At 41.7% G+C, this 19,942-nt stretch overlaps 1 protein-coding gene across 3 annotated transcripts in view; it reads left to right on the forward strand.

The window, feature by feature from the left end:
• The window catches only part of nr3c2 (nuclear receptor subfamily 3, group C, member 2), a 136,991-nt gene that overhangs the window by 63,810 nt on the left and 53,239 nt on the right, over positions 1–19,942 (forward strand). For 2 of the 3 annotated variants that reach the window (XR_014602061.1, XM_084075938.1), the window contains exon 3: positions 11,019–11,158. Coding sequence is in view for 2 of the 3 variants with exons in the window: in XM_084075938.1 (XP_083932064.1) it covers positions 11,019–11,158 (140 nt within the window). In the remaining variant the exon portion in view is untranslated. The remainder of the gene's footprint in view (positions 1–11,018; positions 11,159–19,942) is intronic. The other variant, XM_084075939.1, reaches the window with a different exon arrangement.

Below are 19,942 nucleotides of genomic sequence, written 5' to 3' on the forward strand. Positions count from 1 at the left end.
GTGCGTGCGTGCGTGCGTGCGTGCGTGCGTGCGTGCGTGCGTGCGTGCGTGCGTGCGTGTCAGTGGATGAGTGTTTTTTTCCTTTACCTGGCCACTTTCTTGAATTCATCATTTTATTGTTATTATACATTACCTTTCCCCTTTTAAGCTGTAGGTACAGTATCTTACCTGCAAAAGCTTTCACAGTGCTGTATATGAGAACCAATTCTGAATGTAGGCCTGCCCATTAACAAGTGCCATGCTGAATAATTGACAGAACCTTCCACACCCACACCCCTACACAGTAAAAACCTCAGTGTTCATTTTACTCTAGAGTATTGTGTACTCTGTTTGGAGTCTTCACTGATATCCAATGGAGGACTGTAACTATAAGTACATTTACTTGAGTACTGTACTTAAAGGAGGAGTTCACCCAAAAAAATACTTATTTTCTATCAATTACACACCCCATGAAGCCTTGATTTCATGGATTTTTTTTTTTTGTGGCATTCCTAAGACAATAATTTGATGACTGTGTGTATTTCCGGTAGAAGACCCAAATAATCTACTTTGTGTCTCCTACCGGATACATTAGCCGGTAGGAAACGGGAATCAAATTATTAGCTTAGGAATGCGACAAAAACAAAAAAGAATCTGTGGATTCAAGGCTTCATAGGGTGTGCAATTGATAGAAAATAAGTCATTTTTTGGGTGAACTCCTCCTTTAAGTACGTTTTTGGAGTATTTGTTTTTTGCAAGTTGATGACTTTCATTCCACTACATTTTGAATAGAAATACTGTACTTTTGTGTCCACTACATTACTAGGACCGTGGACTGGGGACCGCAACATACACAAATATATAATGTACCACTTAAGCCCTATTTCAAATACTAGAGGTTCGGCCAGCTAGAGTTCAGGCCGGTACACAGCCCTCACACGATACGTTGCACTGCCGATCTGACCAATATGTCTGAGTCATAGTGTGGGGGCTTTGGGGGCGAGGGCTTTGTCAGAGTAGACGTTGTACCTGTCTGTCTATTTTGTGCCCATATATGGATATCAATGTATCTGTCTGTCCTTGTCCATTTTATGCCCTTTTATGGAGATCTCTGATGTCATCAGTATATGCCCATATATTGGCATGCCCATATATGGGCATATCAGTTGGATCGGCGGTTCTGGATAACTGGAGATCCATATATGTCTATATATGGACTGATGGACATATCGGTCGGATCGGCGCTTCTGGACAACCGTATCGGGTTTGTTTAGGGTTATGTCTGAGTCAGAGTGACGTGGCCGTGGCCCGTCAGCCCGCCCTCCCATCGCCAATTTTAATATAGGATAGTGAAAATAGCCGATCTACAGCAGCGTTGTAAGCTTGTACATCTGCTATTTTCACTATTTTTCTCAATTTCAGATTTTTTTGTACTTTTGAATATTGGAGTATTTACTTGAGTATATATACGTTGTCCACCACGGCACATATCCACTCAATATGTTCAAATCCCCCCACACAGTAAATCTGTTAATGTTAATTTAACTCCAAAGAGAGTGACACATGGAAGGAAAAGGACCCTTTACGGGTCCATTTGGTTCCATTTCACACTCTGTGTTTTCCAGTGCTGTGGGAGGAGGGTCACATTCAGCCTGGTCCACAGGGCATCCTGGTGGGCGGCCAGCCGACCAAACTATGTCAGGTTTCATTGGAGGGCTTTAATCAGATCTCCGCTGACTCAGCCAAACTATATTTGGGCCGCCTGATCCGTTTTCAAAATTTTACCTCCTCTCCTTCACCCCGTCTCTCTTTTCTCTGCTTTCCCCTCCTTTTCTGGCTGACTCCTTTCTTTTTTTTTACGGGAACCGGGCTTTAGGAGCGGAGACCGGAGAAGAGGAGATTTTGTGGTGCCTCTCACCCGTCATGATCAAGACGATGACATTCTGTGTATTGATCGTGGAGGTTTTCTTAAATTCGTATTTTGTCCTGTGTAAGTCAACGGTATTGCTGATTGCAGCGATACTGTCTCAGTTGAGATAACAGTGGTTCCGTACACCTACTGCTGGCCACAGTTTAACCTCAAAGGAGTAATTGGCTGTTACTAAATAATCTTAGCTGTTTGAGGGATTCAAACCGGCGACGCTCCCGGTCACACATCTATACCGCTTTTCAGCTACAGAACGCACAACTTCCCTATAGCCGCTTGTAGAGCTAAGCTTGGTAGAACAGCTTTGGAGGTGAGATGTCATGAGAGATTGGAGTGTTGAAACCAGAAATGAATATCTCTGATCGCAAATCACATTTTCTGTGGATGCAGTGTGCAGTGTAAAGTATACTGTGTGTGTGTGTGTGTGTGTGTGTGTGTGTGTGTGTGTGTGTGTGTGTGTGTGTGTGTGTGTGTGTGTGTGTGTGTGTGTGTGTGTGTGTGTGTGTGTGTGTGTGTGTGTGTGTGTGTGTGTACTGTGTGTGTATGTATGTATATGTGTGTGTATATATATATATATATATATATCCTTGACGGTTAAAGGAGAGTTCCAGTCATTTTAGGTATTTGCTTTGATGTGTCGCTAATCACTCACCAACATACCAGGGGCAGTTGACTTTTTTCATAGAAGCCCCTGTTGTCCATTGTGAACCCTTCCACTGGCATAATTGAGGGTCAGGACACTGCATAATGAGGATTTTCGTTATAAACGATTTTCGTTTATCCACATTTCTCCATTATGCCAGTGGAAGGGGTCTCCACAATGGACAACAGGGGCTTCTATGAAAAAAGTCAACTGCCACTGGTATGTTGGTGAGTGATTAGCGACACATCAAAGCAAATACCTAAAATGACTGGAACTCTCCTTTAAGAATATAACCATGGCCGCAAGTGTTCTCTCCCTCTCTCTCTCTCTCTCTCTCTCTTTCTCTTTCTCTTTCTCACACACGCACACACACACACACACACACACACACACACACACACACACACACACACACACACACACACACACACACACACACACACACACACACACACACACACACACACACACACACACACATGAAATAAACTTTTACACAGGAGGGAATTACACAGTGACAGCATTACAAAGATGGAGTTGTGTGTCATGATGAAAACCAGGTTAAATGCAAGCTGTGCAACACCAATTTGTCTTATAGTACCTCTCCAATCAACAACAATGCGCACGCATCAAAGTGATCCAACACAGATGCCTGAAGAGACTTCACAGCAGCTGTCCATTAACTAGCATCATTGTGAGGTTGCGTCGCGTGCAGGTGAAATCACGGTGCTAATCACAGAATGGACAGGGAATAATAAACATATTGCAGAGATTAAAATGTATCGTGAAATTGTCTGTCATACACTGGACATGAGTTGACTCAGTACTTGGACAGCTTTTTTCCATCTACATCATTGTTCCCCTCCAGAATATGGATACTGGGGTGCAAGTGGTTGAGTTTTAAGCATATTTTTATTATCGCAATTATATCATAGTAAATCGCAAAGAATTTGCCACAATAATCGTGACATGAAATTTTCATATCGTCACCTACATGGAATACCAGGTCCCATAAAAAAGCTTGATTAAGTAGTAAGTATAAAAAATCTCTATGCGGAGACTGTGCAAGATGTTTGTCAAAAGTTTAAGTATAAGAAATGTTCTGTTACTCCTTCATGTTCAAATAGATTTTGATCAAACATATAATGCTGGAACATATGTTGTTAGGCTGTGTGGTTAAATGCACCTGCATGTCCTTCATGCATTCAAAATGGTTGTGGGCGTTTTTATACCATATGTCATGCCAGACATTATTTTTTTTAAATATATATATCTGTTTATTGGGTTTTTTACAGGTTATTTTTCCTCCCATATGAGGACAACATTCGTAAACTCAAAATGCGAGCATATATATTGTACATAGAACCCCTCATTTCCCTCCCATCCGCCCACTCGCCCACTCGCCCTCCCAGACAGTGCTACAATCAAAAAGAAAGAAACAAAAACAAAAACAAAAAAACAACCAGAAATATAAGCAACTTTTCCTTTCCCTCTCCTTCCCCGCCTCCCCTCCCCACCCCCCTCCTTCATTTAAAAAAGAAAAAAAACATTTACAAGTTCTTAGAAAACAAGGGAGGAGGAAAGACCAAAACAAAAAAAAGAACTCAAAAACAAAACGAAAGCACCAGTAACATTAATCATTTAGCAATGAAAATGGCGATGGATGAAAAGAATCAGATGGCCAGGACATTGCGTAGATTCTTTTTTTTTTTTTATATATATATATTTCTTAATCTTTTTTTTTCCTTTTTTTTTTTTCCTAAATGTATTCTCCCTTCCCTCTCTCCATTCCCCAGAGGTATTTAAATAGCAGGAGTGAGATATAAAGGTAAATAAATAATAATAATAATAATAACTAGAAAGTACTGTTCCTGAAGAAACAGTGTGGGATCGCTTAGAATGTTGATAGTATCACACTAGAAAGTTCTGTTCCTGATTAATTCTGTCTTACCTATTTATAATACATATTGTGATGTCACGTGAAGCTTGACCAATCCATGAAGGACTAAAAACGGGCGGAATAATAATAATAATAAAAATAAATAGTGAAGATAACATTAGTGTGATCGCCAAAGCGATCCCACAATAATAATAATAATAATTTAAAGGTAAAAGGAAGGAGAGAAGAAAGGAGAAGAAAACAAAGGAAAAGCAAGTAAAAAAAAAAGAGGGGGGGGGGGGACCACCTGTGTGCGCACCAGCTCACACGGACAATACGCAAGTCTATGTTATCACCTTTCCCCAATTCAAGTATCGATTTCCTCCGGGGCCACTGTCAAGGTCCTTACGTAGTCCACAAGAGGCCTTCATGTTTGGTTATAAGTTCTCAAAGAACCATTAAGTGAGAATCTAATTTTTTCAAGCTTGAGAGTACGTCCTTTATCCAACCGTTATGTGTGGGTGGGAAAACTTGTTTCCTTTTGAGTATGAGACGTCTTGCTAGAAGAGAGGTGAAAGGAATTATTCTCTTAAGGTGTTGAGGGATGTTAGTCCCTGGAAGAACGCCAAATAGGGCTGTTAAGGGGTTGGGTGGGATGGGTACACCTGATATATCGGAATAAGATTTAAATATGTCTGTCCAAAAGGCCTGTAGTCGAGGGCATGACCAAAACATATGTGTCAGATCCGCAGAGGGTTGTCTGCAACGAATACACTCGTCACTAATATCTGGAAATATCCTTGCTAGTCTCGCGTTGGTGTAATGGACACGATGAATAATCTTACATTGTATAAGGCTATGTCTAGCGCAAATTGAGGAGCTATGGACTAGCCTCAACGCCGTCTCCCATGTCGCCTCAGGCAACAGGTCTTGCTCCCATGCTATTATAAGACGGTTAAGAGTCTCTGGATTTATTAAATTTAGTTGATTATATATCTCTGAAATAGTGCCCTTTGTGTTGGGATTCAAAGAAATTATGGAGTCAATTGCCGAATGAAACGGCTGGTTTGGGAAGTTTGGAAATTGTTTTTGTAGAAAGTGTCTAATCTGGAAGTAGCGAAATAGGTGGGAGCTGGGCAAACTGAATCTCTCGGTCAAGTATGAGAATGGTGCCAGAATCCCATTGCTATATAGGTCTTTGATGGATCTGATCCCCTTGTCGAACCAAATTTGAAAGGTGGGATCGGTACACAAGGGTTTGAACAGGTGGTTGCGATTTATCGGGGAGAGAGAGGATGGGCTTTTGAGGCCAAAATGCCTCCTAAATTGTGTCCAGATTTTAATAGTGTGTATGACCGAAGGCATAGAACTGGCTACAGATGCGAGTGGAAGGCCTGAACATATTAGTGAAAGGAGATACTGCTGGGAAGAGGCTATTTCCATTTGGGCCCAGAGAGCAGTGTTCTCTAGGTTAACCCAATGAGTAATCTTTAGGATGTTGCATGCCCAGTAGTAGCAGATACAATTTGGAAGTGCCATCCCACCCATCAATTTCGGCCGTTGAAGATAAGCCTTCTTAATACGCCTAGGCTTGGTTTCCCATAGGAAGGATGTTATCATCTGGTCAAGTTTTGTAAAGAAGCTCTTTTTGATGAATACTGGAATATGTTGAAAAAAGTATAAAGATGTAGGTAGGACGGTCATCTTAACAAGGTTAATGCGGCCAAGAATCTAGCGAACTGCTCCAGTATGGACGTGATAACAGGGATGGAGGAAGTTGGTTTGGATATATATAAAAGTAGGTCGTCTGCATATAGGGATACTTTGTGGGTGGTCCCGCCTCTCGCAATTCCCTCAAACCTTATTTCACTGCGGAGCCAGATAGCTAAAGGCTTGATGGCGATCGCAAAGAGCAAAGGGGATAAGGGTCAACCTTGTTTTGTTCCCTGTTTAAGGGGAAAGAAGGGTGACGCTGATGCGTCACTACCGTGATAAACACAGGAAGCTAGGTGTTAGCTAGAAGCACAAAAGGCTTTTCAAAATAAAACGTTTCCATGTTTTGCAGTAGAGACTAAATAGTGGACGGAGATGAGGGGGTTTGGTACATATTCACGCGGATGTTACGTGCCAGGGGAGGAGGAGGGGGCCGCGGTGTACACACCATGGATGAGAACCCTCTCGCATCTCCCCCCCCCCCCCCGGCACGCGTTGGGATATAACCAACTTTATTCCCTCTCGCATTAGTCAGTTTGAGAGAAAGCAAAACCACGGAAAAATAAGGAAATAAAAGTAAATATATAATTTAAGAGCTGCGTCCGCAAAATAGCATACAGGTTGCATATCACCCCGGACACTCAAGTTAATTAGTATTATGATCGAAGCTGCCCGTTTTAGTCATTATGGCGTTCTATTATTTACTCAAACTGAGGATTAGTGAGCATCCCAGATCTTCTTTGTGCCAAGGTCTTGGTAATACACATAGTAAATTGATAAAACATGTAAGCAAAATATATACAGTATACCCATTACATTACAGTCATTTAGCAGACGCTTTTATCCAAAGCGACTTACAATAAGTGCATTCAACATAGGTAGGGAACGAAACTACTAATCACCAGAGGTCTTAAGTGCATTTCCTGTAAAAACAAGCAACCAAGAGTATACCTAGCGCTAAGGTAAAAGTGCAATATATCAGCTATCTACTTTCATAAACACATGAGATAAAATAGCCAAATCAAATGAGCACGAGCTAATAGATCCAATACAACAATAAAACAATAGTTCCTACAACTAGTTAACAACAATAGGCCAGGCAAAGAGGAAGGGTAGTGTTTCCTGAAGAGGTGGGTTTTCAGCCTGCGGCGAAAGATGGGCAGTGACTCTGCTGTCCTGACATCAGTGGGAAGTTCATTCCACCACTGTGGGGCTGTGGGGCCCACATATACCCATGTCCATATGCATACGTGTGCACACATACACACACACACACACACACACACACACACCCACACACCTATATATATATATATATATATATATATGTGTGTGTGTACACATATGCATACACACGCACACACACACATACAATACACAAACACATTTCTTCACTAGAGACCGAGAAGCAGCAACAGTCATACATTCCGATGGACACTTAGCTCAAGTCATTTACATTTGTAATAGATGCCCTACTGTAAACTGAGAGTTGATCGGGCGACCGATGGCTTACCGTCACTTTCAGTCCGGTTAAGGTAGAGTCAATAATATCCATGGGTGGTGCGTGCGATTCGGTCCTTATTGTTTAATATATTTTTTTGTAGAGTAGGGTCCACGGCGTGACGAGGGTGGATTGTGTCTTTTCAATTATTTAGTTGCGGGTATTAAAAAGAAAAGAAAGCCATGTCCCCGCTCCCCCTCTTAGGAGAAAGGAAAAAAAAAACAACAACAACACCGAAAACAAAACCAGCCTGTAGAGAGAGAAAAAAAGGCGAGAATCAAAACAAAAAAACTATCACAAGAAGATCAGTATAACAGGGTTTAGGTGGTCAGTGTTCCTCTTCGTCCACTACCACTCCAAGTGGAGCGCTGCTTCCGGGGTATCAAAGGTGTGGACAGTCCCCTGGAACGTTAGGCGTGGTTTAGCGGGGTGAACAACCCCGCATTCTAAGCCGGCTTCTTTGAGTCGAGTTTTCACGGCGGAGTATTGCGCCCTGCGTTGGTTCAACGCGGCTGACCGGTCCGAGAATAACTTGATACTTTGTCCCTTGTATGAGAGCTGTCCTCTGTATGCCCTTGTATGAGGACCTTCTCCTTCATGTGAAGGTAGTGCAGTCTCACAATCATGGTCCTCGGAAATTTGTTTGAGACTGGCTGCTTGAATGAGGGGAGGCGATGTGATATATCAATGGCCTCGGCGTTGGGAATAATTTCCTCACCCAGAATTTCATTCAAGAAGGGTCCAATGAAGGTATTGGGGTTGGAGCCCTCCTCGCCCTCAGCTAGGCCCACGACCCTTATATTCTGTCTTCTGCTGAGATTTTCTTGTGCGTCCAAGGCGTCGTTAATCTTGGCGTTGTCCGGTGCCAGAGCAGCATTGAATCTCCAGTGTGGCCAGCCTGTCTGTAACGTCGTTTTGTGAAGTTTCCAGATCGGCAATTTTACTAGTGTGGCCGGTCACTGTTGTTTGCAACTGGGTCACAGTAGAACGAAGTTCCTTCACTATATCCTCGCGTATAGTTTGGGCAATTGCCCGGAATTCGACCATTAATTCGTTTTTTATGGCTTTAACCTCAGTGCGAACAGTGTTAGTCACCTCCTCACCCATGTTATCACCGTCACCTGTGGCTTGGTTGGCCGGCGGGGTGTCGGTGTTCTCTGGTGTGTTCCTGGCTACCCCACGGGTCCCGTTTTGCTTGGCTGTTGGCTTTGTTGGCATTTAAAGCTGTTTAGTTGTCTCCAGCGTTAGTGTTCACTATTTTCGAGAGTTTTAAACGCTACATTTATTTGAAATGTTTGTCGTTCAGAGGAGAGGTGTCTGCGTGCGTCCTCACACGTTCATGACGTCACCGCCATGCCAGACACACACACACACACACACACACACACACACACACACACACACACACACACACACACACACACACACACACACAAATTGCCGGACAGAACATGCCAGACATTCTGTCCGACAATTGTGTGTGTGTGTGTGTGTGTGTGTGTGTGTGTGTGTGTGTGTGTGTGTGTGTGTGTGTGTGTGTGTGTGTGTGTGTGTGTGTGTGTGTGTGTGTGTGTGTGTAGATTTACAATAGTATACAAAATAGGTTCTCTACACCTGAACCTACTTTAAACACTGTCTCATTAAGTCTTGAATGAATGTTGCCCTTTCAATAAACTTTGAGTTCTCCTCTTAGCTGTCAGGGTGCATGATGAATCACCTATTGTCAAACTGTCCTTTAATCCATTAAGACCTGAGATACGATTCAACAAATGTTTCTATATCATTGGTGCTCTAACTTTTTCATGTCAAGGACCACCCAAAATGATATGTATTTGGCCGCGGACCCCCATCTCAAAATATTTAGTTCCAGGGACCCCCAGAAGCAAAGATTTGCAGTACAAATGTTCGCTTTAAAAAATACATATATTCAAAGATTTGCACACATTTTCACGATTTTTCAAAAATAGTATCTGCTATTTTTGAATAGCCAAATAAATCTTAAAATGACACCGATGCTTTCCCGGTATTAATGGATTAATGGAATCCCCTATTGTCAAATTGTCCTATTTCTTCTATCCAAACATGAGTCATCACCATTGAACTTTGATTCTTGGACCAAAATTGGAACCATTACTGTCAACATGTGCAGGAATGGGCAAGTTGTCCCACTACGCATAGCATGACTAAGAGGTTAAACTATGTTCAAATAGATAAATCTTGAGAATGTTCGGTGACAAAACAGGAAGTAAACAATGATGAAGTGAGCCTCATCAGTGCTTTGGCTTTATTGACTGTGGCTGTGGAAGAACTACAAACAAACAAACAAACACGTGTGCTGTTATTGACGACGGTCCAGTGTTGATTCTTTCCTATTAAACCTTGACCCCAGGCCAGCTACTGACCTGTGAATCCCTATTTTTAACTGGGTTCCTGCTGTAATGTTATTGATCTCATTTTAGCTGCATCCATAAAAGATAGTGTTGTCGAAAACAAATTCTGTTTTTACCGCAGAGCATGAGTTTTATCTCAGGCTCAGCCGTCACAAATGATAAGGAATGGGTCGGATGAGTCATGTTTTGAGAGTTTTGTGTTATTATTTGTTTCCACTGTGTACAGTATTCAGGAAAGAATGACCCGTGTTAATAATACATCATACACAGTACAATCCTGAGTGTTGGCTTAACTCGTGACAAATCTAACCAAGGGTCCATCTGGTTACATTTATACGCTCTCAGAGTTAAACGAACACTCAGAACGTTACAGTGTAAATGCAGGCTGCAATCGTACAGCTGCAGGTCTCATTTATTGTTTGTTTCCTTTCTCACAGTCTCCACCATTTACTGTATGTCAACAAGTTTGTAGTACATGATGTGTTTTCCACTGCTACTTGTTTCAGAGACATCCTAAGCTCTGTGTAGCACGGCTTGGTTCTTCTTTGTATTTCCTATGTCATTGTCATCTCTCCTATTGTAGCCGCGTCGAGGCTGTAAACGAAATGGCTGCAAAAGGCATCCTCTCTCTCTCTCTCTCTCTCTCTCTCTGTCTCTCTCTCTCTCTCTCTCTCGGTAGGCAGACATGTTTATGGCTCGCTACGGCACGCTTGCTAGTGTACAGTAAGGTCGTAAAACAAAGAATGTTTCACAGCATCTGTCAGGTGATAATACAGTATAGTTAGACTGGGAAGGACACTGCTTGTTGACGTTTTCAAATGTCTTTGTTACTGTAAGTTACAGTACTGTGTGTTTGGACACAAAAACTTAATTTGTGTCTCTTTTCTCTCTCTGTGTGTGTGTGTGTGTGTGTGTGTGTGTGTGTGTGTGTGTGTGTGTGTGTGTGTGTGTGTGCGCGTGTGCGTGTGTGTGTGTTGCTTCTCCAGCACGTCGTTGAGACAACCGTCGTCGACTGCCAAAGTGTGCCTGGTTTGCGGAGACGAGGCATCAGGGTGTCACTATGGGGTGGTCACGTGCGGCAGTTGTAAAGTCTTCTTCAAGCGCGCTGTGGAAGGTACAGTATGCCGTACGTAGCTCACTCATCAATATTGCACTTTGCCTCAAGTTTTGTTGCATGCAAAATGTCACACACACCTCAGGCACTCCGAGGTGGCGCTTGCACCTTCAACAAAGTCTGAGGAGCTGCACCATAAAATCCTTTGTGTTAATTACATTTGCACACTATCAGAGTTACGAAATGGATAAATTAACACCACATATTTTACTGTGTGATGATGGTCACATGACTTCTCAGATGTTTCTGTGTGGAAACAGGTGAGAATTACCCCCACCAAAAAATGTAGTACAGGTGCCAAGAAAAATGGGACCATGTTTTTCCACCTTCAAAGATAAACATGGGCTTTATCGTGGTTGACATTACTGTAGTTGTATACTGAGAAGTACTACACGATTTACTCTCTGTAACTGTTTTCGAATTTAAAATGCTAATTATCTGAAGTAACTCTCCATAGCATACTGTAGTGGCAGCAATAACTCATTACTGCATCATTCAGTCTGTTAAAGGGCACAGTGGAAAACAGCGACTATTATAGAATAATTCTGTACAGATATTTCTGTAATGAGATAATATTTGATTCTCTGAATCCACCAAAATGCCTGCCTATTAGTGTACAGTATTTAGGCACATGAGACATGGATACTACTTTCTGTTGTCAGATTTCTTATTCTGTAGTCATATTTTCACCCCTTTCTGTGTAGATGAGTATTCCTGTTTCTTATGTCTTTGATTGTAGTAGAGTGAGCTCCGAAGACAAATCCCTGTGTCAACCTACTTGGTCAATAAACTGATTCAGATTCTAAGGCTATAGCAAAAAGAGAACGCCTCACGCTACGTTAGTCTAGCATTGTGATATTAGCTTCCAGTGGTGTCGACTGGAAGGCATTTCAGGCAAGAAAATGCCAAGCTGGCAAAACACACACACACACACACACACACACACACACACACACACACACACACACACACACACACACACACACACACACACACACACACACACACACACACACACACACACACACACACACACAGAGGGTATATACTGTATACAGTAAAGTGGGTAGGTAAATAGAGCCATCATTTTTCTTTTTCCTCCTATTAATTAAAATCATTTCAAATCTCCTGACATAACAGGGTTCAGGAAGTTCAGTGAATGACTCAGTTCACAAGAATAGCAGCGTGTTTGCTGTAATTAGGCACAGTATTTTTAATGGCAATACTGTACTTGCTAGAGGATATTGTTTTGGGTAGCTAGCACAGTAAAATGAGACCAGAACCCACACTACACCGGGAGGAAACTTTAGTTCCAGAAGTTGTTGTACGATTGGATGTAGGACCAGCGCGTCTCGGCCGTGCATGGTAGAGCTCCCTGCATGCGTGTTACCACCAGCAGCGGCTGGTTGTTCCATTTCATCTGACACTCGTTTCGGGAGGATGAAGTGTGGGCCTCTAGGACGTGCACCAACAGAGCTTCATGTCATGAAGTATTATTACACTGCAACATCCTGAGTGTTAATTTAACTCTGAGAGTATACAAATGGATAAATAAACACTGTGTAGTGAATGCCTTAAATCTGTGATTCAGTGCATTTATCGCTACGTGTCTTGTTTTTTTTAGTTGACTGGCACGTCAATAAGAACCAGAGAAAATCAGCAGCCTTCATAATGTGTTTCTCATTGTCAGCCTGTTGCCTGCGGCAGTGCCCTAACTCATTCACTCTCACATACCCAGCACATGCACACACAAGCAAACACTTCAGCCAGCCAGCCAGCCAGCCAGCCATTCAGTCAGGCAGCCTCCCAGCCCCCTAGGTGGTTTCCCAGGCTATTGGCAGAATTGCAGTCATTTCCTATCAAATCACGCCTTCGTTTGGTGATATGTTTAGCACAGCGACATTATGGAGACCTCAAACCGGATTACGTGCCTGGTCTTATCGAATCAGATATGCCCCCGTTCTTCCTCTTGAGCGTGGACGATGGGGAGACGGTGGCAGTGAGATGTTAAAGATCTGACAAATTTGTGTGTTTGTTTGGGAGCGCTGGTTATGTGAGGCCCTCGGAGGAGCACTCTCTGCCTATCGTCTGCCTGCTCAGACTTATCCAGTCTGCCTTCAGAGCAGAATGGCACCACAAGGCACTTTGGCTTGTAGGTAAACCGCCCTTTATTGAGGCAAGCTACACGGTCTTGTTTGATTATTTGATAATTTGACTGTACAAAATTTCAACTTCAAGTTTATTGTCACATCACAAGTTTACAGGTGTGAAACCTGACCACATAACTGCTGCTATGTGGATCTATTGTTGCGTTGCCACTTTTTTGCACCTTATGTCTAACCCCATGTACGTACATATCTGCTTCTTTTTATGTATACATATGTAGATACCTTTGATTTTACTTTGACATGTTTCTTTTCTGTTTTTCTCCTTACTCTCCCTCTCTCTGTACCTCCCCTCCCCCCCTACCCACCCCCCACACACCTTTTCCCTGGGAAACAACGACTGATGGAGCTTGCACAAAAAGTAATTTCACCCCACTTCTTTACACCTGTAAACCTGTGATGTGACAATAAAATGTATTCTGATTCTAGAAGCATGGTTGAAATTACAGTATTTTCCCTTTACAAGCTCCAATGATTTGCAGTTCCAAAATATATTCATACAAATGGAGAAAGAAACAAAGGAAAAGACAGATAACAAGACGTCAATATCAAATATACATAAGGTACGTGGCCCAAAAAAATAAATGCAATGAGGCAGAATAAACACAGTCTCTTGTGCAAGTAAGAGATAATTTAGCAGCATACTGTACTTGCCTTGCTACCATTCCCCTATAGTTCAACTCTAACCCTGAAGGACGGACAATGACGTGACACCTGGCTTGAGTTATCCCAGGTCTTATTTAGTGCCAGGTGAACTGCATTATCTGAACGTAAGACTACAAAAACAGATTGTGAAAAGATTGTGCTTGTCTATTTGAGCTTTGTTGCACAATAGTGAATACGAAAGATGTTCGAAAGATATTAGAGAGATAGGAAACATGTACATATACAGTAATTAATTGAGTTAATTCAACTCGGTGTGAAATGGACCTGTAACACTCTGGATTTAGTTGTGTAGCACACATTATGAGTTGGATTCAAAACCGTGAATGTGCAAATGAATGTATCTGGGCCAATCACACCAACTGGCTGAGCTGAGACTGCATGTGTCTTTCTGTCTATATTCAGTACACAGTACAGTAAGACTTCATGTGTCTTTCTGTATTCAGTATACAGTACAGTAAGACTGTCTATATTCAGTATACAGTACAGTAAGACTTCATGTGTCTTTCTGTCTATATTCAGTATACCGTACAGTAAGACTTCATGTGTCTTTCTGTCTAGTTTAGTTTATTTAGCACATTGTTATAAAAAATTGAAATGATACATATCAATGAAAACAAGTTGCTGTGCGAGGAAAGGAAGAAGCCGGCTTCTTCGGAATCCTTTCCTTAACCCATTTAGACCTGAGGCCGATTCTAAAAACGCCTTCTGAATCCTGACCTAAGTTTTCTGAAAAACAACACATTTATGTTGCTATACTGTATACTGTACATAGCAGTTCAATAAGAACAATACAAAGTAATACAAGTTTACAAGGGGAGCAGCAGTGCAATAAAGAAATAAAAACACAAAAGCTGCACAAAAGAAGAAAAAGACCAAAAAACTAATTTGTAAAGATTAGAAGATCAGAAGTAAATCATATGGTCTATATTCAGTGTACAGAAAAGTACCATATACTGTACCATGTCAAGTACTGTATAACATTTGATGGCTGTGTGGTATCCACTTGAAAACAAAAACTGCATACTCCCACACGCTCTTTATTTTATCGTTTCTGCCAAACAAAGACCTTCATCAGAACATAAAGAACACAGGTGATGTGGATTCTTTTTAAACACCACTGCCGGTTCCAGAAAACGAAATGAATATCCTGAAGCTAAGTTTATCAGTTTTTTAACACCACCGCCTGTTCCATAACACTAAATGAATATATACTGTAGCTAGTTTTTGAATCTTCGTAAGCTGTGTCTGATTCACTTTGAAGTAAAATTCTGCCCCAAAACTTAAGTCACATGTTATTGCGGTGATCCACGCATAGTTCAGCCCATTGGTGAACATGAGCAACTGATTTAAAAACTTCACTTGCATGTGTATACAAGACTTGCCAAAGCATTCTCTGTTTGATAGAATGGAAACGTCTCTCTGCGGTTTGTTATTAAAATGACATTGGGATAATTCAACCCATTTCAGGGCTCTAAAGTGCTACGTTTTCGTTGCATATGCAACCTAAATTTAATCTGTGCAACCTCTAAATGTAATTGGGAGCGCGACCGCAAATAATTGTCCTGGTGTGACCTTTTTTTTTGTAGCACTGCAGACGAATATGTCTCTTTCTGTGTGCACAGTCACACAAACATTCACCACACTCGCTGGGCCTTGTGAGCTGATAGTGCCCAATCAAACATCAGCTTCACTTTCCTACCTCTGGTTTTAGATTGGTTACGTTTAGCTATCAATTACTTCACTAAAACATTACATACATACATTTGGACTCCCCATTAAGGAAATTCAATATTTTAAGGCCAATTTAAGTGATAATTCCACCAAAAACTGTGAGTCATTATGAAATCAATGTTTTGCAGTATTTTATTACTTGTAGATAGAATTGCACTTTCAATGTTTTATCAATAAACAAATTGTTTTCTCATATACTGTATATATTATACAGTATATATATTGTATACTGTATATAATAGTATATTATTGCACAGTATTATACAGTACAGAATACTCATTATGTATGAATTACATACATAATGTACAGTATATTGTATGAGGGGTCATACCCACAGTATGTTCCCTCAGCCCTATGTTCCCTCAGTTTAGGTTTAGGCTTGGGGTTATGGGTAAGGCTTAGTGTTTGTTAGTTGTAAATTGTAGTTTGGAGATAGGCCTGAGGGAACATAGCTGCGCTCCCGTACTTTGTCTTTGCTCCTTACATTTTGGTGGGTGCTCCTACAGTACATTGCTGCTAGTGCTCGTCATTTTGTCAGGTTGGGAACGCGAGGAAAAAAAGTTCACTTTGAGCCTTGCATTTGCGAGCATGAACAACTGGATAATTTTGTAACCCAGTGTCGTCATGCATACTGGACTCAGACCACTAAAGCCTCTTCGGTGTTTTATTAAATGGAGCTGTCTCTCTCAGCTCTCTGCTGCTAGTCAAACACTAGAAGAGCTTACAGTGTTAAGTGCAACCCATACAGTGGCCTGATTTAATCGAGGATGCGTGTGATGTGTGTGTGTGTGTGTGTGTGTGTGTGTGTGTGTGTGTGTGTGTGTGTGTGTGTGTGTGTGTGTGTGTGTGTGTGTGTGTGTGTGTGTGTGTGTGTGTGTTTGCGCGTGTGTGTGTGTGTGTGCGTGCATGTCCTTGTGATGTGTGCTGTTAGCTGCGTTACCTCACATGACCCGTCCCGTACACAGCTGCTGCTGCTGTTGCTGCTGCTGGGTGCTCAGACGAGCGAGCGAGCGAGAGAGAGAGAGAGAGAGAGAGAGAGAGAGAGAGAGGGGTTAGGGTAGCGACAGGCAGAGAAGGGGAATGGAGGGAGGAGAATAAGAGAGGACAGTGAAACAGATACAGACAGCGAGAGGATGGAGGAAGGACGAAGGTTAAAAAAACGCAGACGCAGACAGAGATGGAGAGAGAGAGAGGAAAGTAAGAAACAGAGAGTGAGAGAAAGGAGAGGAGGATAAAGAAGAAGAGAGAGAGAGAGAGAGGCAAAGCGATGTGTCAGCAATGAGCTCCGGAGAGGTGTAAGTTGGGACGTGAGGAGACGTTTCACCCCCCCCCCCCCACGCACGCACACACACACACACACACACACACACACACACACACACACACACACACACTCTCCACCACCTCCACCCCCAAAAGTGAGAACTTTCAGTTGGGCATGTGAGATATGAGTGGAGACTGCAGAGAGCGGGCATCGGCACAAGGCGAATAATCCAGCCGAGTGCTTTCATTTCTTTTGGCACCGCCCGCCTCGGGGGACGCAACTTTATGGTCTGCCGTAGCTCATTAGGCCCACTAACTGGCTCACAGACCCTCTTCACCACCACACTAGTTAGTATTCCTGAGTTGCGGACACATCAGATGAAACCTTGTTGTGTCTATGCATGGTCCGCTTTTGCACAGGCAAGCCGTTTTGTTTTACCCGGGTTTGGCCCAGTTCCGCTTTGGGACTGCTTTTGGGAACATAGGTTTGCACATCAAACAGCTCTTGACGTTGAAATGCTGAAGGCATTTTACCAAAATGTTAAGAGTAATTTTCCCCTCACGGGGTGAATATTCACTCCCAGATTTTTCTGTCATACAGTATCAACTCGAAGTCAAATATGAGTCTGTGCCGTAAAAGTTATAATTGTGGCTTCATAAATGCTATAGGAAGACTTTCTATGGTGATAAGCAGTTATTTTTATGCAAAGAGAGATAAAGGATTTTTTTGAGGTACAATCACAGGAGCCACAATACCCGGCAACTAAGAACAGATACACAGACACTTTGAAGCTTTGTTGGAAATTGTCCTTGAAGCTCAGAAGCATGGTTTTAATAATATAATTATTATTTCTCTGGAGTACTTCAAAACAATGTTAAGATACATGCAGTTGGGGGATTTTGTTAACTTTTGTTAACTTTATATATATATATATATATATATATATATATATATATATATATATATATATATATATATATATATATATATATATATATATATATACTCTATAATCAGTAACATATACACTTGCATGAACACCCAAATTGTAACATAGCCCTGTATCATTTGCCCTGTATCTATACCTCTGAGCGATCATATCTGATCTTTACAATCATTAAAATTCAAAGTTTTAAGGACATTTTTAATTATACAAAACAAAGTTTAAATGCTACACAAGCACGGACAGCATCTCTCTAAACAAAATAGAAGACATAAATAGATACAGTAGAAAAAGAGTTTTCACAATTTCACATTGTTTTCACAGCATTATGCAATGTTATTGCATAAACTCTAACTTAACATAATACTGCATGTGGTAAAACGAAAAAGAAAAAAATGTGTTCACAAGCCAAGTGAGCTATCTGAATCTTAATTTATGATCCCAATCCAATGAACGCTCTGCCCCCCCCACACACACACACACGACTAGGCAAGCCTAATCGTGGATAGTGGATACACAATACAATCCTGAGTGTTAATGACCCTTTCAGGCCCATTTTGACCCATGTTGTTCTGTCCATAAATGGTAATGGACCCTCTTTTTTTTTTACAAAAGTTCCAAAAGATACTTCCTCCTTATTGAAAGTCATTGACACGTACAGTAGGGCAACGTTTTCAGACTCTTTGCTAAATCGGGTGTGTGGTATAAAGCGAAGCATGGAACATGGAGTGGAGTGCTATGATCCATCCATGCTAGGGTGACGACGGCAAAAGAGTTGAGTCGCAGGACAACAGAACCGATTTAGCAGGACAATTTATTATGAAATGCCTTTATTTGTAATGGTGTAAATATAGCACATTTCATTGTTAATCTGCTGTAAATCATTCAGTCCAGGTCGGTATGTAATGCTTATCTTGTGCTATTTTAACAGACTTAAAAACACAGATTACGCAGGAAGAGAAAATTATGCAATCAGACTATTACCAGTAGCCTACGTTCAGGATAGGGCAACTTTGTTGCTTTTTGAACTTTTGCTTTAAAAACAAGCTTGTAAATTAACTGTGAGCTCTTACTTGATTCAGTGCTTGAACTTGCATGTCCTGTTGAAACGGGTTCTCTTTTATGGGTGCAAAACTCCTGGTATCTGCAGCTGTAGTTCACCCTCACTTGTTATATTTTCCGCTTTTGATGAGATCAACGCTGCAGCGGTTCCTTTTATCGGGCCATCAATGAAAACAGTTGACAAAAGTGTTAAGACAAAGGGTACCAATGTGTTCATGTTTGGCATAATTGCATGCTTGAATAGTGCTGTACACTTTGTTGTGACAGGATCTGTGTTCCAATCCAACGTTATTTGGTTATTTATAATGCATGTTTAAGAACAACAGAGTTGAGCTGTGCTGTACAGTCAATAAATTAAATAAAAGCACAATGTTGCTGCGACTTCACTCACCCATTGCAACAGAATAACACAAATCATCATGAAACTGGTAAATGTCCAATGTGCTGCTCATGTTAAGAGCGTCAGAGCTTCAGTACACCTCGCCACACCTGTGCATTGATTAGTGACACGGATGTCCTGTTAGATTTATACATTTAAAATGTTTGTAATGATGTTTCCCCAGTATTTAACCAATGGCATTTTCACAAGAATATCATTTTTTAAGTTAGAGGGTGATTGGAGTGAGACATTAAAATAACTTGCAGGATATTGTACTGTTCATGCAGGACCAACATTCTGCTTTCACGGGTGGTGGTCACCCTAATCCCTATACTTGTCTCTGTCTTCTTGGAAGTACTTGTAAAGAACCGTCACAATATAACCACATGCAACTTCTCATGCACGCATGTCAGACATCTACGAGTTTTGGTTGGTGGTTCTGCATAAAGAGAACAACACACATCTCAGACATACAGTCATTCTCTCTCTCTCCCTCACACGCACGCACGCACGCACGCACGCACGCACGCACGCACGCACGCACGCACGCACACACGCACACACACACACACACACACACACACA

Source organism: Gymnoscopelus microlampas (assembly GCF_963454915.1).
Source record: "Gymnoscopelus microlampas genome assembly, chromosome: 2".
Classification (NCBI taxonomy): domain Eukaryota; kingdom Metazoa; phylum Chordata; class Actinopteri; order Myctophiformes; family Myctophidae; genus Gymnoscopelus; species Gymnoscopelus microlampas.